Source organism: Crinia signifera, chromosome 5, assembly GCF_055691185.1.
Source record: "Crinia signifera chromosome 5, ASM5569118v1, whole genome shotgun sequence".
In the NCBI taxonomy this organism is placed as follows: domain Eukaryota; kingdom Metazoa; phylum Chordata; class Amphibia; order Anura; family Myobatrachidae; genus Crinia; species Crinia signifera.
In genome coordinates this window covers 280898376-280925495 of record NC_139221.1, presented here as the reverse complement: position 1 = coordinate 280925495, position 27120 = coordinate 280898376, and the positions used below count along the sequence as shown (strand labels likewise).

Sequence of the window (27120 nt, the reverse complement as noted above, 5' to 3'; positions counted from 1 at the left end):
GTAGGTACTAGGCACTGCACTGGGAACAAGAAGAAGCGTGATAACCCCACTCCTTTGGCAATCCCTGCCTGGCCCCTCCCAGTTGTTCAGCCTATTACTAATGTGCTGTCTCTCTTCTGAGTCCCGGCTGACTGGACATGTGTGAATCTCCTATGCAACACAGAGGTGACAGCCAGAGACAACGCTGTCCCTGCTGAATGGGCAATGACAACTGATGAAATTGATAGCTGCAGGTGTCAGAATGGACTGTGCTACTGACCATTCATTGCCCTGCATATGGTATGGGCATGCTGATGACAGATGGCTGTTTAGCACCCCTACCATGTGCCGGTAATCACATAACGTGCGCTCATACCATAACTAGTATTCTTACATCTACCCCCTGGTATCATATATGGCAGTGTATACCATACCTACAATGGTAGATATTGAGGAGTTTGTCCTGCTGAGTGGTACTTTCTTCCACCGTGTGAGCTCCTGCTGCCATCAGTCTGCTGCATAATGAGGTTATACACCCGAAAACATCATATAATACTGAGTTTATAGATGACATAGAATCCCCTACATGTTACTTATTGTCAGCCTTACCTGGTATCTGTGCCCACCCTTGTACTACCTTTCTGCCTGGTGCATGGAAACACTACATCATGTTTGTCACCTCCTGTTATATGGACTAGTACTGACCATTGGAGGTACAGGAGAAAGGAGACTTTGCTTCTGCAGCAAGTTAGACAACACAAGACCCATCAGACAGGGAGATAAGAGCCACCTACCCTGGATGGGACAGTAGCCGCATTGCCAAGTGGCAGGTTTGGTACATCTTATAAGCTGGACTGGCCAAACACATGGGGCATATCTCTCATTTCAAATCCAGTATCACCAGGAAACTTGAAGAATGGAGGTCTATAGCGCCGCAACATTATTTTAAATAAACTGCATCTTTATTTTATTTATTCATGTGTTTTCAAATGAGCCTATTTTTATTTAAATATCCATATGGTTCCAAATTATAGTACATAAAAGTATATGTGTATTTATTCGCAGGGTGCTTGTTGTATTTAGAACGACTGGTATTATACTACAGTAGAGACCAGCGCTGAATAGGTTACATATTGCTATTTATTTTTACATTTATTTGCAAAACAGTCAATAATTAAAAGTCAGACAGTCCTGCAATAGCTGATGTAATTGTTAGGAAGTGCTCATAAAAAATGATTAAGGTCAAAACATATGTACAAATCATTATCATCAGCAGATTAACGATCCATCCAGTAACAATTCTGCAGGTGCAGCATGCCATTTATGCAGGATCTCCTAAAGCAGATTAAGGGGCTGCAGACAGAAATCAGTGAGTCCAGAGCTACCATAGGAGCTGCATCCAGCAGCACTTACCTGGACTCTTAGGGTCATGTTCATTTAAATGAATTGGCCCCTGGGAGTACCCAACGTATTAAACATATGACATCATAATGGAATTTATATTTAGGCATGGTTCCCCTAATTATAGGACATTCCAGATAATAGATCAGAGACATACATTCGTATTTTCCTGAAACAAAACAGCTGATTTTCCATCACACAGCACAGACAGAGCAGCTTTTGGTCCAGAGACTCAGATCACCGTAGATTTCATATTCCAGGGTATTCAAACACAGCTGCAGCTCCCATACCAGTTCCAATACACATGGATACGACACCAAGCCCCCTGTAAAGCAATAACAGTGTATAAACAGGGAACTACAGCAGATAATGTGGCTGGAGTAGTCTGTGCAACAGCTAGGAAGAAAATGCTTCTAAACCGGGCCGAAACACTTACCGTTTGCCCCTCCGCTTAAGTTCATTCAGTAAAGTGACGGTCTGTCGGGTTCCTGTGCAGCCCAGGGGGTGTCCGAGTGCTATGGCTCCTCCATTGGGGTTAATCTTCTCCACTGGGATGCCCAACTTCTCCACACAATATACAGCCTGTATAGACATTGTCTCAGGATAAATACAGCATGTACAGTAGCTCTCCAGCTTCTGCTGCACAGTAAGTCCTATATAACTCACAGCCAGCCTGGCATACTTTGATTTCGGGCAGATTGGCCAGACAATTGCAGCATGTATGCGGCCAACTAATCCAAAAATATTAATTGATTGGTCGGGCCTGCCTGATGGGCCAGCATGTCCTTCCAATTCTATATTTCTAAGTGTCCGGCAGAGTATGCCCTACTGTGGCCGACCTGGCATTCCTCTCCCTGATCCATTACGTGGCAAGGAACAGTGTATGTCAGTGATTGTTAACCTTGACACTCCAACAATGTACCACCATTGTTTAGTACATCTCTCCATGTGTATCAGTGTAAAATAAGTGTAGCCCAATACTTAATGCTTTATGGCCCAGCATGAAGCATTTTATTGGAACACTCACCTGGCTGGCAAATGCTTCATTGATTTCATACACATCAATGTCGTGAACGGTTAGACCTGAAATAGGGAACTGGGTCATTTTGTTTTCAAAGAAACATGTGCATTTGTCATGAAGTTCAATTTAGGATAAAAAAAAAAATGTAAATTGAAAAAACAAAAAACAAAACAAAAGTTAGTACAGGTTGAGTATCCCGTATCCGAGTATCCGTTATCCAAATTATTCCGAAAACCATACATTCCAGAAAGTGAAAAAAATAAGGGGATTTTTGTCCTTACCTGGAAAATCCTTATTTCTGAATCCTTTGGTGGCCACTGGGACAGTGGGAAGGGGGCGGAGCCATGGCGACAGGCACCAAGTAGCTAACACTTTAGTGGTGCAGCCCAGGCCCCTCCTTCCCCACACTCCATCCTAGGTCAGTTTAGACTACCACCGGACTTAGGAGCACAGGAAAGGAGAGAATGAAAGAAAGAAAAAGAGAGATCTTGTATTACCATGAACAAGAGCATTCCCTAAAACCAACCCATCAGCCGATCAGGGGCGTCTGGGCGGGCGCCCAGTGTCCACCAAAGGATTCAGAAATAAGGATTTTCCAGGTAAGGACAAAAATCCCCTTATTTCCTTCATGCCATTGGTGGCCACTGGGACAGTGGGACGTCCCACCGCTGTCCCCTCACGGGAGGGAACGCTCCTGAGCTACAGAAAGAACGCCACGGCCGAACGCAGAGTCGACCTCGGTGAAAGTATCAAACCTGTAGTGGCGTATAAAAGTGTGCATGGAAGACCATGTGGCTGCGCGGCACAGCTGCTCTGCGGAGACTCCTGAAGCCGCAGCCCACGATGATCCTACCGAGCGAGTGGAATGGGCCGTGAGCCCTGCTGGCGCCAGCCTATTCGCCAGGAGGTATGCCTGCTGAACCGTAAGCCGCAACCACCTGGCAATGGACTGTTTAGATGCGGGCCAACCCCGCTTCTGATGATCATAAAGAACAAACAAAGCTTCTGTTCTTCTAATCTCCCTGGTCCTATCCACATAGATGCGAAGGGCCCGAACCACATCAAGAGCCCCTCCACTTCTTGAATCCTGGAAAGCAGGAACCACGATTTCCTGGTTTACGTGAAACCTGGATACCACTTTTGGCAGGTAACCCAACCTGGTACGGAGGACTGCCCGATCTTGGTGGAAAACCAAAAATGGTGGCTTACAAGATAGAGCGGTCAAATCCGAGACCCGCCTAGCTGACGCAATTGCCAGAAGGAAACACACCTTCCATGAAAGCCAACGCAACTCCACTGACTCCAGAGGCTCAAACGGAGCCACCTGAAGAGCTCTCAGAACCAAAGGCAGATCCCACGGGACTACGAAAGGGAGGAGTCACGTGCATGACCCCCTGGAGGAAAGTGCGAACCTCCGGTCTTGTCGCAATGCGCCTCTGAAACAGAACCGAGAGCGCCGAGACCTGAACCTTCAAAGTGGAATGTTGAAGGCCCAAATCCACTCCCGACTGCAAGAAGGCCAAAACCTTGGGCAACGAGAACCTCCTTGGATTCTTCTCGTGCTCTTCACACCAGCGAAAGAAAGAACTCCAGATCCTGTAGTAGACTCTTGCTGAAGACGGCTTCCTGGCCGCTATCATGGTTCTTATAACAGAATCTGAGAACCCCCTGTCTCTTAAGATCTCCCTCTCAAGAGCCAAGCCGTCAAACCGAGACGAGCTAGGTTGGGATGTTGACAGGGTCCCTGAGACAGAAGGTCTGGCCGGAGAGGTAACCGCCACTGAGGTTCCTCCGCCATGAGCCGGAGATCGGCATACCAGGCCCTGCGTGGCCAGTTTGGGGCCACCAGGATTACCCTTACCCGTTCCCGCTTGAGTCTTCTTAGGAACCGAGGAAGAAGAGCCACCGGCGGGAAGGCGTACACCAGATCGAACGGCCAAGGTGCCGACAGAGCGTCGACCAGAAATGCGCCTGGATCCCGAGTCCTGGACCCGTAGCAAGGCAACTTGTGATTCCACCGGGATGCCAGGAGGTCTATCTGAGGCCTTCCCCAACGAAGGGTTAGAGAGTGAAACACCTCTGGATGAAGAGACCATTCTCCGGAGTGGATCTCTTGGCGGCTCAGAAAGTCTGCTTCCCAGTTTTCGACGCCGGGAATGTACACTGCCGACAATGCCAAGAGGTGACGTTCTGCCCAACGAAGAATTGGCTGTACCTCCAGAAAAGCTGCTCTGCTCCGAGTTCCCCCCTGGTGATTGATGTACACCACCGCCGTGGCGTTGTCTGTCTGTACCTTGACTGCCCGAGAGCAAATCAGGGGGGCCGCCTGGAGAAGGGCTAAGTAGATCGCCCTGAGCTCTAGAATATTGATCGGCAACCCCGACTCCTGGTGGGACCAAACTCCCTGGTAGGATCGGTCCTCCACCACCGCTCCCCAGCCCCTGAGGCTGGCATCTGTCGTCAAGAGTACCCAGTCGGAGACTAGGAAGGGCCGTCCCTTGGACAGGTGACGTGGCTTGAGCCACCAGAGCAACGATAGTCGAACCTCCTGAGAGAGTACTACCTCCTGCCTCTTCAGAGCCTGTGGTGAACGGTTCCAATACTTGAGGATCTGGTGTTGCAACGGACGAGAGTGAAATTGGGCAAATTCCACCATCTCGAAGCACGAGACCATCTTGCCCAAAATCTTCATGCATAGATGAAGAGAGACTCTCCTGTGCTTGAGAAACCCTCGTAAGAGGGCCTGCAAAGCCAGCCGCTTCTTGTCTGGAAGATAGACCCTCTGGGCCTGGGAATCCAGACGCGCTCCCAGATGTATCATCTCCTGGGAGGGTTCCAGGCTGGACTTGCGCCAGTTCACTAGCCAACCGTGAGCCTGGAGCAGGTCCAGCGTAATGCCTAGATGTTGCAGGAGTAGTTCTCTGGACTGTCCCAGAATCAGAAGGTCGTCCAGATAAGGCAGAATCCGCACTCCCTGGAGGTGAAGGAAGGCTGCCATAACTCCCATCACCTTCGTAAAGACTCTTGGTGCTGTAGATATTCCGAAGGGTAGAGCCCGAAATTGGACATGAAGATCCTTGGTTGCAAACCTGAGGTACTTGCGGTGATCCGGATGTATCGGAACATGCAGGTATGCATCTCTGATGTCCAGAGAGACCATGAAATCCCCCGGCTCCATTGCCTGTATAATGGACCGGAGGGACTCCATGCGAAACCGCGGAATGTTCAAGTAACAATTGAGATCCTTGAGATTCAGGATTGGTCGGAATGAACCATCCGGCTTCCCGATCAGGAATAAATTGGAGTAATAGCCGTGGCCCCTCTGCTGAGGAGGAACCACTTCTATCACCTGAGACTGGAGAAGAGTCTGAACGGAGGCGTTGAGAGCCTCCGCCTTCAGAGGACAGGCCGGGCGCCCCGTGATAAAGAATCGGGTCGGCGGACGCCTGTTGAAGGAGAGATAGTATCCTTCCGACACTATACTCAAAATCCAATCGTCCGATGTCGTCTCCCTCCATCTGTTGGCAAAATGGAGGAGGCGAGCCCCTACCGGCAGGGAGTCGACCTGAGGGGTCCCTGAGTCATTGGGAGGCCTTCTCCGGGGCCTTAGGAGGCTGACGTTTGCCAGACTGGGACTGTCTGCTCTTACCAAACGACTCCCTCCTGGGAGGACGGCTTCTTGTTGAAGATTGTCCCCTCGGCTTTCCCTGCGGCCGAAAGGAACGAAAGGACTGCTTCGGCTTAGAGGGTGCCGACGGGAGGAAGGCTGTCTTGGAAGTGGCTACCGTAGTCACAATCTTGTCCAGCTCCGGACCGAAAAGCATATCGCCCACAAAAGGAAGGGCCTCCAGGGCCTTTTTGGACTCTGCATCCGCATTCCAAGTGCGGAGCCACAAGGCTCTTCTGGCTGCAACCGAAGACGCCGAGATCCTAGAGGCTAACGTAGCCGTGTCCAGGGCCGCCTCGCCCAAGTACATGGAGGCTTCTCTGATATGTTCCACCAGAGAAAGCAGCTCCGACCTGCGTATGCCTGACGTAATGTTCTCCGTCAACATATCTGCCCATTTGCCTACCGCCCTAGCCACCCAGGCCGAGGCCAAAGCTGGCCTATTAAGCGTACCCGCATGAGTAAAGATAGATTTAAAGACATGTTCCATCTTTCTATCCGTGGGGTCCTTTAGAGCCGCCACAGTGGGAATAGGCAATGTAGTAGCCTTTACCAGCCGGGCTATGTGGGAATCCACCTGAGGCGGGCGTTCCCATTTCGTGCGCCCGTCTGCCGGAAAGGGATAAGAAGAAACCATCCTTTTAGAAATTGTAAATTTCTTATTAGGAGCAGACCAGGCCTTTGCCAGGTCTCCCTCCAGCTGCGTTGAAGATGGGAACACAGCCGGATCCTTCTTCTTGCGCTTAAAAGAGGGTGCCTCCTCCGCAGGGGGTTGGTCTGGCTCCTGTATGTTTAAGCAAGAGCGGACCGCCTTCACCAGCGCATCTACCCTGGACTGAGTCATAACCTCGTCCTGGGATGTAGCCTTCTCGTCAGGGTCGTCCGGGTCATCCAGGTCAACAGGGTCATCTGTGTCCGCCTGGTCGTCCCCTGAAGTATCCGTCCCCGTAGAGTCAGCTCTCTGGGTGCGGGCTCTGGGGTTCTTGCGCTTGCTAGCGGCACCCAGCAGGTTCTGTAGAGAGGAAGAAACCTGAACCAGTCCCTGCACTGAGGAAGAAAGGCCCTGTACCCAAACAGGCTCAGGCGCCAGCGTCAGCAACTGAGGCTGGGACTGCGTGAGCGGAGCCGGTTGAGCTGGTGGAAGAGTCGCCTGTGAAGGCTGACTCAGCACTGGTGGGGGCTGAGGGTGTGAACGGGAAGCGGCTAGCTGTTCAGCAAGGTCCCTCATGGCTGCCGTCAGGGCCTGCGCCCAACCCGGTTCCCCGGAATGGGATGCCTGTGACGGGGCCGAATCCACAGAGTCCCCACCATTACAGCGTGTACACACACCCCCATGGTCTGTCGAGGTGGAAGAAAAATTCTCCTTGCACCTAACACACTTAAAGGCCCTCAGGGCAGGAGCGTCCCCTGACCGCGAGGGTCCTGTGGACTTTGAGCCTGACTTAGAAGTCATGGCTATGCTCTATCCCACTTCAATACAAGACAGAGTGAATAGAGAGATTTGCACAGAAAACCCCTATATAGAGAGGGGTGCAGTGTCAATGTAATACAACCTGACCCGTCTGGAGACCGGGGAAGGAAGGGTGCCACAGTGTCCACACAAAAGCTGCTTTCCTGCTGCTCCTCTGCACCGATGCGTGACAGAGTCAAGCCTCCATTAGAACAGGACGCTGGCAGTCCCCGGCGGGAACTCATATAGAGGCTCCCTGCCGGGGATTGGGCGGGGAGGAGGTGAGGGACCTCCCCCCCCTCCTGGAACCTTGCCAGGGCTGAGAAAAATATGGCGGCCCCCACCGCTACAACAATAGCCCTGGTGGTCTAGTGGCCTCGGTTTCCCCTGTGGGGACCGAGTGTCACCGCCAGGAAACCGCCGGGAGCGCACCCACCCCCGGCGGCTACGTGCGCTGGGTTCCCTCCTTCCGGCATCTACTATCCGGACGCCGCTGCGAGACAGAGTCAAGCTTCCATCGGGAAGCGTCTCTGTCTCGCGTCTCCCCCAGCCGCGATACCGCTGCGTGCTGTGGGGAGGGAGGGGGGAAGTGCGGCTTACCTGCTCCGTGGCGCACGGTCCCTCTGTGCTGGGACCCAGCCTGCAGGTCCGTGGCAGTTCACGACGAGCTGGCTCCGGAGCAGGTGAGCAGCCTGGGTGGTCCACCCGGCTTGCTCACCGCAAGTGTAGAAAAAAAAAAAAAAAAAAAACTTTTTTTTAAAAACGCTGCAGAAAACTGCAGCAGCTACTAAAAACGTGCCTGTGCTCCTAGGCACCAAGAAAAAAACTGACCTAGGATGGAGTGTGGGGAAGGAGGGGCCTGGGCTGCACCACTAAAGTGTTAGCTACTTGGTGCCTGTCGCCATGGCTCCGCCCCCTTCCCACTGTCCCAGTGGCCACCAATGGCATGAAGGAAATATATATTTTTTGCTAAAAACTCACTGGGGACATTTGTAACAGCACTACTGAGGACATGATATGTAACTGGCACTATATATGTGCAAGAAAATGATTGCTTGGGATTCAAATTCAATATCTGAGATAGTACACAAATTTTGTTTCATGTTTTGAAACCTTGTTTTTTGAACAAATAAAATATATTTGTGTGTATTTTATGTGGTAATAAAATATATTTGTGTGTATTTTATGTGTTTATACAGCATACATGCAAGATACTTCAAAATACATAATTGAAATATTAAAATATTCCGAAATACGGAATAATCCGTTATTCAAAATTCTCCTGGTCCCGAGCATTTTGGATACGGGATACTCAACCTGTACATCATCCAGCCTAGCAAATGCTGAAATCATAGGGAGCATATGAAGACATAAACCCTCTCATTTCTTTTGCCATTTTAGTAAATACTATTTATTAAAAATTTTCCATGATAAGATAAACACACAGAAAGCTGGCTACACAACAAGAAAGCAGAGGGAAGAGCGACATACACAACAAAGATCCTAATAACATGAATAGAACTTATGATCGGAGATACCAGGGTGAACGCGAACCAGAGACTAGAGGCAGAGGCCCAGACTCCGACCACCAAACAACAATAACCAAGACTGACTTATACTGTAGGCCTGAATTTCTACAGTGTAACTACAGAGCACATGACCGGAAAGTGGGGCGTCAGTATGGAACATGGGTCATTTATAGGTTTGGCGACATATGGAGGGATTTTTAAACTGATACAAATGTAAAAGTTGCTGAAACCAAAACACCCAATCAGATGCTTGTTTTCATTTTCTAAACCGTACAATATAAATGGCTGTGCTAGTTACAATTGCTATGGGTTTTATCATCATTCCCCATGCACAGAGCATGGACAATGCATTACTGTCTTCACAGGGTGTAAAATCTGTGGATGACAGGTATAGGATCTGTGCAGGCTGGCATCATCACACTTCACCGTACCCTACCCTACCAGTCAGGGGTATCCCATGCATGATCTGCTGGGGTCCACATGCAGCGTGTGTACAACAGGCAAAGGAAACTTTATTGTATAGCCAGGAGATGCGGACTGGGAACTAATAGTGACCTCATGTGGACGGCACCACATCAAATGTAGGTGGAACCAACACCTGTGTGGAAGCCGTTGGTTTCAATATGCTTGGCAGTATAGTGGCCCCCAGGCCGAAACACAAACCTCCACATATCAAATAAATACCCCAGCTCCTCCCACTGAGACTGAATACAGACCCCAAAAACTCCACCAAGCAGACAAACAACTCATTATCATAATCCCCGGAATATCACAAATATCCCCACTTCTACCCCAGTGAAGCCCAGAAACCCCCCAGGATTTGTGACACTACCAGATAGCACCCACTTCTGTTCCTTTAGCAGATGTCACAATGGATATGAGTATATGTAGCGCTGGGTACTCCGCTCTGTGAACTGGCAGAGTTTGCTTGTGTGGGAGACCGGAGTATGGGGCCACTATTCTGGGCAGGGCCACATCTAAAGAACAAAACATCACTGGCCTCACAGGTGCGACAGCTTTCTGGAAATCTTCCTAAGGAAACAAGGCCTATAGACACTCCGTCCATGTGTACATCTATCACAGAATAGTATCCGAGTCTGTCACATGCACTAGAAATAGTGGGAAGACCCCATATGCTGGGAACACACGACCCGATTTTTCCTGACTGGTGCTGCTGAACTGATGCGGTGGACACTTTAGATCAGTGCGCACCTGTACACGCTCAGCAATTTCACTGTCAACTTTACTGTAATCCCTTCAATGGTACTGGGGGGACTGGAACCATTTACAGCCGGATAGCTTGCAAACATACACTGTATAGCATTAGATAGCAAGGATTAGATTCTACACATCTCTAGATCTGCAAATGTGGCAAATTAAGAAAACATTACAATTATACCACTCTATTCACTTACTTATTTATTGATCCTTCTTTCCCTTCCTCTTAGTATAGTAAATTAAGTTTTTGAGTTGGCATGATAAGAAAAACACCTATAATAGGATGCTCCCTACTCGGTAATAATTGCATAACTAATTGATATGGCACTTAATGTATTAACAGCTACATAACTTGTATTGTATTTAATGTACCTGTTCTACTGTTCTCCCTGCCCTCCCTCAAATATTTACTGAAAAGTATATGACAACTGAAAAAGCGATAAAGAACGCACTCGGTAATACCAAAAACCATAGATAGACAATCGACCCCCATGGTGTCCCACAGACCTCTAGACCTGATTTTGATGTGAAATGTATGTATGTATGAATTTCTATCAATTTTCTATATATATCCAATTTTTTACGAATGATGAAATGGAATGTTTAATGAAAATCAAATAAAGAATAAATTAAAAAAAAAAAAAAAAAAAAAAACAATTATACCACTCTATAAGGCACTGGTTAGACATCAGCTGGAATTCTGGGGTAGCACTACAGAAAGGACATTATAGAGCTGGAAAAAGTCCAGAGAAGGGTGACCAAACTGATAAGAGGGATGGAGTCGTTAACCTATGCCAAAAGATTAACCAAACTAGGAATGTAAAGAGGCGTTTAAGAGGAGACATGCTAAACTTTTACCCTCTTTGCTTAGAGGGCAGAGACTAAAAGCCCATACACACATACCGACTTTGAGCTGAAAGCTGCTCAAAACAGCAAGTTTGAGCGGCTTTCAGCTCAAAGCCACCCAGTGTGTATAACCCGGAAATGAGCGCTGCTGCGCGCTCCTGCATCATTGCTGGGAAAGACATTCATCTGCTGATATTACCAGATGAGCGGCTTTGAGGATGGCTTTGCATAGCGCAGCACTGGGTAAAGCCGTCCTCCAAAGCCGCTCATCTGCTGGTAATACCAGCCGACGGCACCGGGCAGGAGGAAAGTAGCTCAGTGTGTATGCATTGTGGCTTTCTCCCCAGCGATGATCCCGATCATCCTGCCCATACACGCTGGGCAAAGTTGCCCAGTGTGTATGGACCTTAAGAAACGTGGGCATGCGCTTAGACTGGAGGAAAATAGATCTGTACAATTAGGAGGAAAGGCTTCTTTACAGTTAGGGCAGTAAGTGTATGGAACTCCCTTCCAGAGGAGGTAGTATGGGCAGACATTAAATACATTTAAAATAAGGTTGGACAAACATTTACTGGAAAAAAACATTGAGGGATACAACCCATAAACGGTATTTAGAACAGGTAGATTATATTACAGGGGCCACACACCTTAGTTAGATCTGCAAAAAAAGGTTGAACTTGATGGACATGTCCGTTTCAACCTCAACTACTATGTTGCTATATTTACCTGCTTTATCCAGTGCCTCAGGTATAGCGTATGCTGGCCCTATCCCCATAACATCAGGGGGAACCCCGACTACCGCAAACGACTTCAACACCCCCATAATTGGGAGACCCAACTGCGTAGCTGTAGAGCGTTTCGACAGCAAAACTGCGGCGGCTCCATCACTGACCTGACTGGAGTTTCCTGTAGGGAAAAATAGGAAACAAATAAAATGCAGGCTACAGTGCCCTTGCTATGCATTTCTACTATAGGGGCCTAATTCAGGAGGCCACACAGAGCTGCTGGCGGGGCGGGGGGGGGGGGGTGTGAGTGACTGCTGCATGGGGACGACCATTTTCTGGGAGCTGTCCGGCCTGCGCAGCTGGTACTGTGCAAGCACTTTGGCGGCATAGTGAAGCGCTCGTGCTTTTGCGATGCACAGCTTTGCGTTGTGGGGAGGGATCCAGTGTGCGGGGTGGCCTGACCTTGTGTTGGGTGGCACCCTGCAGCCTACTGGCATCAGTTGTCATTTTGCTAATTTTTCCAAAACGACAATTAGGCCCTATATATGGATTACCACAATTATGATGTGTTGCACTCACCAGCAGTAGTACTTCCTCCTTCCTTAAAGGCTGCTCTGAGCTTTCCTAGCCCCTCCAGAGTGGTGCTGGCCCTGATACCCTCATCTTCACTCACGGTTATGGTTTTTGTATTGCCCTGGTCGTCGGTGAACGTGGTGGTTACAGGAACGATCTCCGCTTTGAAGCGACCTGATCTTTGTGCGGCTGCAGCCCTAAAATAAAGGAAGGGTTCAAAGCCAGGTTTGCTTTATAGTATTTCCCAATCTATGCTTCATGCCTCAGCAAAGTCACTGGTTCTTCGTGAATTTACATTGCATGCTCAAAAATATTGGCCCCACCCACAAAATGGCTGCCTCCATGGTGTCTATGGTTACTGCACTATAAAATACAAACTAACAATTATAATCATTTTAGAAAAACTTGTGAAGTCACTTTGTGATTATGGTATAGTTAATATATAAAATACATTGTCTTGTCTAATACAGCAATACTGCCACAAGTTTCAGTGGTGAACCTGTACCACTGGCTACATACTGAGATTTGCTTGGACTGAGGAAACCCTAACGAAAAACTTATCCTGACAGAAAATGTGCCCTCAATTGCTGCATAATAATCACTAAAGGCAAATTGCACAGGTTACACCAGCATTAGTAGTCCATGTACATATAGAATGACCCCATTTGTACACAAAATGTAAAGACATTATGCATGACTGGGGTAATGTGGTCATGATACCGGGATAAATAGAAATTACTCACATATACCATTGAAAAAAAATACATAAAGAACATACAATTCAGTTTTACATACATTTAAACATTAAAGGGAATTAATCTTAACTGTAGCAGTCGGTATGGAAAAGACAATTAAGAAATGCAAATAGACAGCTATAAATTAGCTTAATCTAATATAACTGCAACGCTAATGTTTACAAACAACTATAACATACACTCGCATTGCTACCGCCCAATTAGTGGCCGCAAAGAATATGCGGATGTGTGTTAGACTGACGGACGTGTCCGAGACACAAGCCGGTTGCTAAAAACGTGCAATTCTGCCAGATTCAGTCTTGCAAGCAAATCACAATCCAGCCCAATGTATAGGTCTGCACCAGCCCCCCAGCGTACATGGTCTAGCAATTACTACTGCACTAGTTATACACTTCCCTCCCCTGAGGTGTAAGTCACTGGTACACACAGAGCCGTATAGCCACTATCTCTCAGCCTGGCTTCCAGCTTGTCTACATACAGCAGGCATGGACAAACTGTGGGCCTTCAGCTGTTGCAAAACTACACATCACAGCATGCCTTGTCATAGTTTTAGCATTCCCTAATAGCAAAACATACTGTACTATAGTGAACATACATATTCACTATAGTCATACAGTGAGAACGGTCAATGGCTCCCTGCAAGCGCCACACTTTTCTCATGCTCTGAGTATTGCAATGATCCAATGGCCACAGGAGATGATAAAAGAATGACAGATTCAAATCAAACGCACCTTGAAACTCAGGCACAGGAAAAGCAGCATAAACAAACATAAGGAGTGGATCAGACATATACACCATTTTCAAGGTTATATAAAACAGCCAAGGAATATGTAATTCTCTTATTAGGCAAGTATAAAATATTCTATAGCTTGTTTACTTTTGATGTGAGGCCAAAGAAAATGCGTCTTGTTTCTGCCTGGTGACGCCAAACCTTTCAGCCACGTTCTCCGAGGTAATCCTGAAACAAAACATTAATGATTAGAAATATAAGACCATTTCTGGAGTCACAAGGAAAACGCTCAGCTGAATGATGTAGATCACGTTTCTATCTGTTGTACAATAACATTGCTGGACAAGGGGAGAGTAAATGAGGCCCAATAGCACAAGCACTGACTGCTGCTCGGGAAACAGAACGATCTGAACATTAAACATGGAACAGATTTCTATGGCATGTGGATTGTGATATAAAAGAAACACATGCTGGTGGGACAGATCCATTACAGTGAAAAGATACTGATGGACAAGCTGGATTCCAAAGAAACAACCAGGATAGAACATACTGCTGGACAAGTTGGAGGAACCCAGGTATCCTCTAATCCTAAAATGTGTCGTATTCTCCCAGTGTATTTCTCCTCCTTCAGAAATAGTTCCATGCATAAAACGGTTATATACAATAAGCTACTGATGTGAACAAGGCTTCCCTTCACATTACCTTCTTGTCCATTATATAGCTTTCTGTAATCTACAGTATAATGCAACAGTTCTGTTCTGATTCTCTGTGTAATCAGCTTCATTCTATCTAGGATCATTATATAGGAGATATATTGGACTAGATTGCTTTAAGCGGAGGTTCTGGCTTTAACCCCAATGCTCCCGGGCTGGTCAGAAATGGAGATGTGCGCTTGTTTTGTACAGTAGTAAGGGGGGGGGGGGATATATATGTCTGACACCATGTAGTAGGGGGAACAGTAGCAATCTGAGGAAGAAGACTACATATGTATGTGCGTTTATGGTACTCACCCCATGGGGATCAGGCAGTCCCTGGCTTTACTATTGTCCACTATACGGGAACTAATGTTGCCAGGATTTCCAACACTCGCCAGGCTCATGGACTCAACCCTGAACAGAAGAGGATTACAGTTGGAGGCGCCTGTTATACATAAGCACAGTGTGACATTGTTTTAAATCACAATTTAAGCAGGATACGGCTTCATACCTGCCTAGCCACACGTTATTTCTCCCAGGTAATGATCCACATGCAAATATAGTACTACATGCACAACGTCCATTATAGCCTCATGGCCTAGAACTCCGCCACACGGGTGAATTAATGGCTACTTGGAATATAAACCTGCATACAAATTTAAGGCAATATTGCAAAGTGTGCAAATAGGTTTCACTAGTGGAGACGGGTGCAAATGTATAAAGTGAACAGATTTAGTATTGGGGGGGGGGGTTTGATTGCAGATAGTGTGGCGAGTGCAGCGAGCCCCGCGAGGGGACGTGGAATACATGTAAAGTAATCCGCGTCCGCTCGCCACGCTTCGGGCTCGGTGGCTCACTGCGCTCGCCACACTATCTAAAATCAACTCCACACCGACGTGGATAGTGGGGGTATGAAAAGGTCGGAGGATGCGTACCGCTGCGCTCGCCACGCTTCGGGTTGGCGTGGATAGTTGGGGTGGCGTTGACAATGGGGGTGCATTTAACATTGTAAGCACCCATCAGGGTGCTTGTACAATTAAAAATCGCATCACATGCCGCTATATTGCATGTGATGCGATAAGATGCACTTCGATCAAAATCGGGGGCGCCGTGCTAGGAAACAAGTACCCAATTTTTATCTTAATAGAATGGAATTGCTGTGTGTATGCCCTGCACCTGTACAATTCATGGTGATTCTTCAGTGTTCTGCATATGTAAATAGCAAAGTATCTACAATTCAACCAATTTCTAATTGGACCTCATAAACGTTCAGACTAAGGATTCGGACATTGCAGTGCAACAATTTACAGGCTGAAATTCCCATTGGCCTTTAAAATCTGTGTTGCTATGGAGGCAGAAACAGATAAAACAATGCAGCCAATGAGATAATTTGTTATAGTCAGCATAATTATAAAGAGAATTATACAGAAGTGCCGACACATGTGCTCAGTATCTGTGATTGCATCAAACTAGAACATATACTGTACTAATATAGTCATGCATCACGTGTTAGTGACGAGCAGTTAGTGCAGCTCAAAAATACAGAACTAACTCGCACATATATGAAGTGTCATTATTAGAGTAGTATTAAGACATTTATGGTGAGATGTATTACAGTCAGAGTTCGCCGGAGATGAACCATGCCACGTAAACGATTGCCGCTTTAAATAAATGTCAGAGTGGTCGGTGTCCCTCACCGGTGGAGAACCCACTGTTAATGTCATTTTTTTTGTAGGGCCATGTATACAATCAATGGGTGGTAGAGTGGTTAGCAGTATCACTGGGGTATATTTACATATGAGCATACACTACAAATAAAATAAAATTTATTGCAAAGAAAAAAATTATGTTTTGTGTAAATGGTCATTATATACAGAAAGAAACTGCAAAAATAGAAAAACTATTTTGCAAAAACCTTATTAATAGGATTATAGGAGATGTATACAGAAAGCGTACACAGATGTCGCTGCACGTTCTGTCTGGGGAGAAGGATTTCAGGTGTGATTGTGGTTAATAAACAAAGCTTGTAGTGACGGGGAATGTAATGGGAACAAACCATCAGTACTGTTGTAGCTGGCAGGCTGAGAGGTGCAGTCAGTGCTTTTATTATGCAACTCTTGTGACAGTGAACAGTTATTTTGGAGCTGTATTTTTTATGTTGTTGTTATATGAAGTAACCTCCACACAGAGTAACCTTTACCCGCCACAGTGTGATCCGACACCACATCTGGATGTGTGCAAGAACCAACATGCAACCTTTGCCCAAGCACCATACAGGGCTGTCACCGCTGCTCAGATGCTGAGTTTTGTACAGTACAACACAGTAATATTTAACCATTTTCTCTGTAGTCACAACAATAATTCACCCCATTGCCTATAACAGTAATGAGCTACTGTAGGTGATAGTTTTCAGGTCTTAAGGTGCCCATATACTGTCCGATGCGGCGGGTCCGTTTTGTACTTTGAGATACGCACTCCCGCGGCATCTCATCGTACAGTACAAAAGTATGTGCTGCACATACTTTTTGTACATGCTTTTCATCGCATCGCATAGCATGCACAAGGCTGCAATGCGATGCGTGCTATTTAAGTACAAAACGGATCTGATAAACGGACCGTGTGTGGGCACCTTTATGCTGTGTACACTCGAGGAGATTTTGTGTTTGATTTTGACTATATAGTCAAAATCAAATCGAAAGCGAATGGACATCGAATGGTTTTTAGCCACATTCGATGTCGATTTAATCCCGACGTACGCTTCTGTTTACTGCAAAATGGAACAGTAAAATAGACTGTGCAGGCAAGACTATATAGTACAGTTCTGTACAATATAGTGAAATCAAATGCATTTTGCGTACTGTTCGATTTGATCCCAATTGAAACGCAAGCAAAATCGCACATTGGTCCTTATTCTGGTTCACACCAAAGTCAAATTCCTTCTCAAATGGACAAAACCATGTGCACTGCAGTGGGGGCAGATGTAACTTGTGCAGAGAGAGCTAGCTTTTGGTTGGGTTTTACTTCAAAGTGAGATCTATATTGCAGTGTAAAAATAAAGCAGCCAGTATTTTCCCTGCACAGAAACAAAGTAAGTCACCAAAATTGAATTCTTTCTGCGCATGTTACATCTACCCCCCCTGCAGTGCACATGGTTTTGTCAATTTGAGAAGGAATTTGCCTTTGCCAATGAACCAGAATAAGGGCCAGTGTGTACACACAATTACATGTGGCCCTTAGCCCCACAAGGGGGCCACACATTCCATTTCTAAGAGATGCATTGCACCACACAAGGTTATTATGGACCTGGATGAAAAGTTTACACACCCCAAGCACCATTTGCATAGTTTGGAGAATCACCTAGTTATTAATATAACACATATATAATATAGCAGGAGCTGTTTTATATGAGGGAATAATATAGCATTCAAATATTTTTAGGTCAACCACTTTAATATAGCAAAGTACAGATACACTCCAAACCATGGGCATTGTGACACATGTTGATCCTCCAAGAACCAGCATGATCAAGAAGCAATGACTGCTAGAGCATGCTGGGAATTATAGTTCCACTGTTCTATTCATGGAGATTTTAGCACTGTGCTGAATCACCTAGATAGACGGTAGCAAATAAAAAAGACATTCTTCTAAAATAAATCTTGACCTGCATGCCTGTTACCATGAGACCAGCTCCATCTGGCATAGCCTGGTACCAACTGCAGCTTATGGTGGGGAACCCATGCCCACTGTCACCATGTATTAGTGGTATCCAGTTGAGGCTATCAGCGCTGGTACGGATTACTCTGTCATAGGGAAGGAGATGCAAGTCTAAAGGTGCCCACACACTAGAAAGATCTGCGATCATAAGATGTGAGCATAAATTAGCCTTCAAATCTTTTGTCCGATCTGGACAAAAGATTTCAGGCAAGCGCACATCTTTACCAAAGATTTTTCTTAAGATCCCGTGTGCGTTCCTATGGATCTTTTGTTAAATCTTCTGATCTTTTGTGCAGCATGTAAGATCAGAAGATTTAGCAAAAGATCCACAGGAGTGAGCCTCCTTTTACCGAGTGAGTTATCGGTAAATATCGGCCTATTTATCGAAAATCGGCCCAAAAATCGTTCTAGTGTGTGGGCACCTTACAGTGAGAGGTGTAATGGATAGTGACTGTCTTATCAATGGTTGGTTTGATCAGATACTAGCTATAGTATGTACAAGTAAAATAAGATCAGCCCACTTACGTGAGTAGGAATGGATTTGGCCGGATTTAACTTAATCAGATTACATTAAATTATATGGAAGACAGACAAGCAACAAGTACTGTGTATTCAATGTTGTTTTCTACAATATAATACGTAATGTAATCCGGCTACACACAAGACTGCTGCTTTCAGCTCATGCTATCCAGCGCTATTTTTAAGCAGGCTCCAGCAGGAACTGAGGCCCTTATTCTAGTTCACTCTGACAAAATATTTCTTAGATGGACAAAACCATGTGCACTGCAGGTGAGGCAGGTGTTACTTGTGCAGAGATAATTCGATTTGGGTGGGGTTTTACACCTGCCTCACCTGCAGTGCACATGGTTTTGTCCATCTAAGTAATATTTTGTCAGAAAGTGAACTAGAATAAGGGCCTCAGTTCCTGCTGGAGCCTACTGAAAAATAGCCCTGATGCTATCCCATAAGCAGAAATAACAGAACAGCTGCCTAATGCAATCTGCATTTACCAAATCACATTAGAACAGTACTGTATAGGATTATTCTTACCCACACGCCAATCCAATGTCATAGGAGCCGTTCCGGATACCACCTGTAACATATACATGTTTTCACAGATAAGTATGCAAAACCCAATAGTCAATGTGGTGCCTTTAAGATGCACATCTCTGGATTTTTCTTTGCAAACCCCCCTAACTAACATTTGGTTTAAGACAGTGATCATTATTGTATTACAAGACATTTAGAATGCTATTGTTACGGTCTTTATTTATAGGATGCTACAGGGGATATGTAATGCCGTACACTGAGCAACTGCTAGACTGACATTTAAGGTGCCCACACACTACAACGATTTTTGGGCCGATCTCCGATAAATATCGTCCGATGTTTACCGATAATCGGTCGAAAATCGGGCGATTTTGGTCCGATGCGCGCTCCCGTGGATCTTTAGCTGAATCTTCTGATCTAATTACCTTCTAGTCCTAAAGGTGCCCACACACTAGAAAGATCTGCGATCGTAAGATGTGTGCATAAATTAGCCTTTAAATCTTTTGCCTGTCCTGGACAAAAGATTTCAGGCAAGCGCACATCTTCACCAAAGATTTTTCTCAAGATCCCGTGTGCGTTCCTATGGATCTTTTGTTAAATCTTCTGATCTTTTGTGCAGCATGTAAGATCAGAAGATTCAGCTAAAGATCCACGGGAGCGCGCATCGGACCAAAATCGCCCGATTTTCGACCGATTATCGGTAAACATCGGACGATATTTATCGGAAATCGGCCCAAAAATCGTTCTAGTGTGTGGGCGCCTTTTCCTGCAGATAACTAGTCCTAACAAGGGAGATAACTAGTCTCCAATCTGCAGTCCAGTGTTGAACTGGGACATGAAGGTTCCATTCTTAGGGGTGTGGCCAGTCTCTACAAAGAGTGCTAATCATTAAAGAGAGTGTATGACTTGGGCCCCTTTATAAATACTGCTAGTGCAAGCATGATAATATACCAGATCAATAACCGCAATGCACTGTAGAAAATACACAATGGCCCTGTTTAGTGCATGGTCTGGAACCTGATCCTAGAGGAGGGAATGGACCACCAGGCAGTGTGACCCAATGGGTGTTTTCCAATGTGGCCCCACGGGCCAGTCTGACCCTGCCACAGTTCATCCCTTATTGCTACAAGTAAATACGAGCACTCACCAGCAATGTTGATGATAGCCTGCAGGCCGGAGGAGCATTGTCTGTTCACACAGAATAAGGGGACGGTCTCTGGGATCCCACTAAAATGAGAACAAGTTACAGAACAATCACAACATGCAGGTATGCGGTTACATACACACTACTGAGATAGGCTGCAGCATTACCCAGACTAGTACCTGGGGCCTGATTCTGGTTGAATTGCGTGGGGAACCGATGGTGCGGCTCTGAGCATGAGCTTATTTGCCGCTGTACAAACGCCTTTTGGCAACTTATCAAAGTCTTCAAGTCATTCGCACAGGTAGGGGAGGGAGGGGAACACCTAGCTAGTGTTCATTCTAGCACCCGCTATCTTTGAAAACCCATGCAGTTCCTCTTCCCTGCCTGGGGTGTCGCTGTCTGCTGTAGTGCTTCTAGCACAGTGTGGTCTGTATATCAGTACTGATATGCAAACCAGACCTGTGCTAAAACACCACAGCAGACAGCGACACCCCAGGCAGGGAACAGGAACTGCATGGGTATTTTAAAGATAGTGGGTGCTAGAATGAACACTACCTAGCGTTTTATGGGCCTCCCCATGAAAATGTTGGGCGTTCCCCTGGGAACGCAGGCGGGCAGATGTGCCTTTTTCGGCGAACTGTGATTGAAATCAGAGTCAGTTTAGACTTCGTGTGCCTTATTGAATCAGACCCTTAGTTCAATACTGCTACATTGACAATAATATTTACTCATTGTATATTTCAATTTGGATTACAAAGATGTCAAGAAACTATATTGAAATAATATTGTGAAGAAAGAATAGTCATTGCCAACTCACAAACAAAACAAAACTTCCATGGGGAAAAATGGTTTATGTATTACGTTCAGGCTTCTGTCCTTCATTTACTCCTATATTATGTCATATTATCCTAACTTAGGGCCTTATTCTAGTTCATTTTTAGGGCAGTATTCAATGAGAAAATTCTCCGTGCATGGAGAGCGTTTTATTTCGCTCGCCATGCACTCTCCGTGTTTTTGCGGAGATTCTCCATGTTTGGAGATTCTCCGTCACGGCACTTTATCCACTATTCAATGTGGCTGATGCTCGCCGCCATTCGCGGCGAGTCTTAACCCCTGCAGCGGACGAGCGTCCGCGGCAGAGAGCTTTCAGGGAGCCGGGGGACGGAAGCAACCAGAGAGATTAAAGTCTCCCTGGCTGCTCCAGAGGAATGTGGTGGGGAGGGGGGCTCCCCAGGACCCAGGCAGCACAGGCTGCCCCCCCCTATAGCCAGCGGGGGACCCAGTATTCACTGCACCTGATCGTGCATATTAACGATCGGGTGCAGTGAATATATGAATATCTAATGAGCGGCTCGAGCGCTCCGGCCACCTGCTGGCTGCACTGTGTAAAAAAAAAAAAAAAAACCCATTAAAAAAAAATATTTTTTTTTAAATTAAATATATATTCATGTGCTATAAGCACATGAATAAAAATAACATGCCCCTTTCACAGAAAAAAAACCTGATTTTTTGACACCAAAATTAAAAAAAAAAAAACCTTTTAGTTTAAAAGTTCACATTCCAGCTCCCCATCAAAAGATGGAGAATTGCTACACGGAGAGACACGGAGAGACACGGAGAAAATCACTTAGAAAGATGGAGGATATTTTCACATTGAATAGGGTTGCTCGCTTTTGGAGAGCAAAATGCTCCGTCCAAGGCGAAAAAAGCAAAAATTCTCCATAAAACACGGAGAATTTTCTCATTGAATACTGCCCTTAGAGGCAAATTACTTCTTAGATGGACAAAACCATGTGCACTGCAGGGGGCAGATGTAAAATGTGCAGAGATAATTAGATTTGGGTGAGTTAATTTGTTTCTGTGCAGGGTAAATACTGGATGCTTTATTTTTACACTGCAATATAGATCTCACTTTGAAGTAAAACCCCACCCAAATCTAACTCTCTCTCTACATCTGCCCCTGTCAGAAAAAGTGAACCAGAATAAGGCCCTTAGAGAGAAGTGGGATTGGGACAGAGCCCCTCTGTCCCATTTGCCTACACTGCATCCATAAGATTTAACCTCTCTTTGGCCATTCACGTTTGGAGGTGTCAAGCAATTGTCCAAAATGCCAGGCTGCCAATTGTACTTTTTGGCACCTACTCCGGGATTGCAGTGTACACCGTTTCGTTTCATGCCCTAACTGTGCGGAGTTTGTATTTTCTCCCATTGCTTGCGTGGGTTTCATCCGGGTACTCCAGTTTCCTCCCACAATCCAAAAATATACTGGTAGGCTAATTGGCTCACAATAAATTAACCCTAGAATGTCTGTGTGTGCGCGTGTACATGTGGTAGGGAATATAGATTGTAAGCTCCATTGGGGCAGGGACTGATGTGAATATTCAAGTATTCTCTGTAAAGCTCTGCAGAATATGTGTGCACTATATAAGAAGCGGTTAATGAATAAATAATGGTAAAAGATGTACTGTCCAGCAATGGAATAAATGCATCCCTTTTACACCCACAATATAATGTTCGACTAAAAACTCACTGGTCCACAGATATTTTGAGGAAACTGGCCACATATATAGGTATATGGCGCTATGTCCGACTGTTGTAATATATAGTCACACATTGTCTACTACAGGTAACTATGGAAACATAAATAATACCTGTAAAACTGGGCAGCTCTCGCCACCAGAGCCCCTGCTCCGGGCTGCAGCACATTTCCTGCATGAAAACAGCACTGATGAGGACCTCTCGCTTATAACATGTACAGAGTATACATTGTACCACTGGTCATGGTAACACGATATGTATAATACACAATCGGCTCATTTAACCGTCTTGGAAATTCAATTAGACACAAAATAGTTTTAAATAGAATCTTAACTTTAGAACTGGCAGCCATACTTGTTTTCTTGAATTTAGACTAAAGACTAATAGTGTTATCTTACACAGATTTAAACTAAATGTTCAAAGGAAAAAAATAAAAATAAAACCTGATTATAATCTGTTCAAAGGTTCTAGATACAGCTTTATATCACAATCGTACCTTCACCTTTGTCCTAGACATAACTAATCTCCAACTACTCTCAGGCCAGAGAGCTACACATCTCAGACTCACAGTTAAACCTTCACACCCTGAAATGACCCCAGTTCTACTGCCAGAAACACTGAATAGTAACCAGGACGACACAAGGTCTAGAAATAGGCAATGAAAAACCTGAAGAAATGTACACTTGCACAATAACGGATGGAAAAATACCCAGCAGGCCTTGAGGTGACGATGTAAGGCTACCTTAATGATCTAGCATTCACTGAAACTCACCTCTTCAGGCTAGCTGATCACATTTCAGAACCGCTCACCCAATAATCATAAGCTTCCTATCCAATTATATCCCTACTGTACAGGGCACACATACGGTATATACTCCACACATCTTTATTGTTTCTTCACTTTTTTTTCCCTTCTGACCCTGGTTCATCATTGCTGAGATGTGATATCAAACAGCCCACATAGAACCCTTGCAATCTGGTGGACATCTGTACAATAGATAGCCTCTATCCCTATGTAATCGATGCCTATTTCCCTATAGATTGTAAGCTTGCGAGCAGGGCCTTCCTACCTCTATTATTGTTCGTTATTACCTAGTTTTGTTTTATCTGTGTGTCAAATTGCAAAGTGCACCGGAATTTGCTGCAATATATAAGAAACTGTTCATTAATAAATAATATTTCAGATGAATCAGACAGACATGACATCAGTTTATGTATCAGAAGTACATTTTACAGTAAGAGACATAAGAACCATCATGCAATTACAGCAATTCTGTCTAATGGAAAATGGTTTGTAAATAAATAATATTTAAAACAGCAATGCCACATAGACCTCAGGCATCTAGAAGTCATTTTGTCTTTGCTGCTCCCTTACAAATCATTCCCTTTTCAAAGTCTCTCTGGAAAAAAAAGTTGGGCTGCCAGGCACAGACAGTCTGTTACATATGAACACAGCATTTTATGTGACGGTAGAGGGAAGAGAAGGAGCTGGGAGCTGTCACTCCTTCATACAGCCTAGAAATGTCATCAGCAATTATGGGCTATATACTAAAGCTATGCACACACCGTATGATATATATATATTTTTGATTGGGATTATTATTCACTTAGAGGAAGGTCTTGAAATCTGTGCTTTATTTTAGATAAATCTGATGATTTCTTGTGACATTGACAAGGGGGGAGAGCCAGGTTTAACCAGACACTACCCAATTACACCTGGATATATGGTCAGATTGAGAATGCCCACACACTGTTCATTATTGGGAGATTGATGCAGAGATTTCTGGTCTTGGCTGGCAGATCACATAATAGTATGTTTGTGTGCAAGATTTGCCTGATTTATCGGTGAAACAATCTTTCATATATACTATGCAATAAATCAGGCCTATCATTTAATTAGCAAATCGGCCCAATAATTGTATAGTGTGTACCAATCACGACCCCAACACACGTACAATACAATGCAGAACACACAATACCAATACTTGTAGTGTTAAAACTCACACTTCATCCTCAATAGACAGATCTGTGCTCTCTATGAGGACAAGTGAGGGTCCTAAAGGAGAGTCAGAACTGCTGTACAAGGGGGACATAATTGCTAAACCTGAGAGAGTGTTTGAGGTGGACAGCCCCTCTAATGTGTCAACTTACCAACACAGATGTCCCCGACTAACTCAGGCTGTAGATTGACGTCCCTTAGGACAGCGCTCATTACAGAAGACAGAAGCTCATCTGGTGTCGTTTCCTAAAACACAAGAATACAGTCAGTGGCAGGATGATCAAAACACAAACATTATATTAAATAACCTGATAGCGAGCACACATACCATTAGCACTAGATAATAAACATCAATTTATACAGTAGCATTTTAAATATAACTGGCCCAATGTTCCATCTGACGATCAGTAGACTAATATATTTGGAAAAAGTAATAAGCTAAATCTCTCACCAAGTTATATGCAACATATTATATATGAATAGGGAAATGTGCTTTGTTAGTAATTTAACATTTGGCTGGTAAGAGAATGTAATCTACAAAATCTCCCAGTTATCCATTGATAAACCTGTCCTACAGACTGCAAAAAGAATGATCATTGGCATGTATCTTGTTCTTGGCTACCGTAATAAGTATTACAATAATGCTGAAGAATACTTTAGACCTTGCACATAAGCCTAAAGCTTAAACCACACTTATGATATAGAGAAGTAATGGGCTTTTCTCAGATGTTGACGAGAGAACTAGACCATGAGGGTCAAACAAAAACTTTTCAGCACTAGGCCTGCACCCCATTACATGCACATGCCCCTTATACCGATACCTCCAGAGTTTGGGGGGGGGGGGGTGTCTATAGTATGTGACTAATACACATATGCCGATATTAAGGCATTTTCTAAGCGACTTTGCTTAGTTTGGCAAAGTCGCTTAGAAAATGCCCCTACATCAGTGTGTGTGTATGGGCCATAGCGACAGCAATGTGTGTCCCCGCACGTCGCTGGCCGAGATTGATGAACAGTGTCCATCAATATCAGCATCGGCAAGGTTCTCTCACCGAAGAACACTGGCGCTGTCTGCTGGCTCAGCACACAGAGCTGACAGCTCGCTCTGTGTGTGGGCTGTCAGCTGTGTGCTGAGCGACAGAGGAGCAGAACGGCCGACATAGCACAGCTAGGTCGCCCTACACACACCGGCATGTGTGTAGGGCCCATTAGATTCACATGTGTGTAATGTTGTGTGTCTTGTGTCAGAAAGTGGACTGATGCTTGGAGTCAATTTGAATCAATCATGTATGCAAGTGTGTGTAAAACTGTGCCCTGTGCCACTATGCCAACTACTGCCCAGTGGATCAGATATATTAACCCCCAAGCAAACAATCAGTGTGGTTGCAGTGAAGAACATGGGGTACACTCATCTATTACTACAGGTATGTGTGAGATAGATCATACTTGCCTACCTGACCCTCTCCATGCGGAAGAAAATGCTCTGCTCTTGGACTTCCCTGGTAATGTATGATTGCCAGCACCTGTGGTGAAACACCTTTACCTAGCTCCCCACAGGCGATGGCAATCATACATTACCAGGGAAGTCCAGGAGCAAAGCATTTTCTTCGCATGGAGAGGGTCAGGTAGGCAAGTATGAGATAGATAGATCATACTTTTACCTTTATATTATATCTGTCTATATTAGTTATCTAGGATTTACCAATGTACCACACGTTCTGCATTTACACCAGCTGTGACTGCTGCAGCTGAGTGTGTCTGTGTGGTGCATGTGTGCACAGCCTCACAGGCGGTGTGATGCGTGTTGCTATGTGTCAGCGTTACCTTAAAGCCCCCCCTCTTGGCTTTGCAGATCGGGGTCCTCCGGCCGTGCACAATGACAATGTCCTCGGCTCTCTCACCGGGTGCTGAGATGGACTCAGCCCGCAGTCCTCGGGGATTCCCCGGGAGATGTCCGAGCACGACCCGTACCCTGTGCATGGTGTGCGGCAGCTGAGTGACTGTGAGTGGACTCCGCACCCGGCCGGAACACTGATCCTCACCCTGCTGTCACCACTATACCTCCTATACCACCGAGTGCTGAGTG

General features: G+C 45.4%; 1 protein-coding gene across 1 annotated transcript; it reads right to left on the bottom strand.

The window, feature by feature from the left end:
* Positions 1–1101: 1101 nt before the first annotated feature.
* Positions 1102–27120, bottom strand: ACAA1 (acetyl-CoA acyltransferase 1). The gene is made up of 12 exons (XM_083189099.1): positions 26859–27120; positions 25187–25280; positions 23149–23206; positions 20501–20580; positions 19354–19396; positions 14905–15003; positions 14042–14122; positions 12416–12606; positions 11838–12017; positions 2408–2463; positions 1817–1962; positions 1102–1705 (listed from the first exon to the last, which is right to left on the bottom strand). The coding sequence occupies exons 1-12, from the start codon at positions 27012–27014 to the stop codon at positions 1630–1632; spliced, it is 1260 nt and encodes a 419-aa protein (XP_083045225.1). The 5' UTR covers positions 27015–27120; the 3' UTR covers positions 1102–1629.

Excerpts from the sequence above, each read along its gene's own strand:
- ACAA1 (XM_083189099.1), bottom strand. The coding sequence starts at position 27,014 with ATGCACAGGGTACGGGTCGTGCTCGGACATCTCCCGGGGAATCCCCGA. Across the intron at positions 15,004-19,353 it reads GACATTGGATTGGCGTGTGG|GGTTGAGTCCATGAGCCTGG; the intron begins GTAAGAATAATC and ends TCTTCTGTTCAG. Across the intron at positions 14,123-14,904 it reads GACTGCCTGATCCCCATGGG|GATTACCTCGGAGAACGTGG; the intron begins GTGAGTACCATA and ends GTTTTGTTTCAG.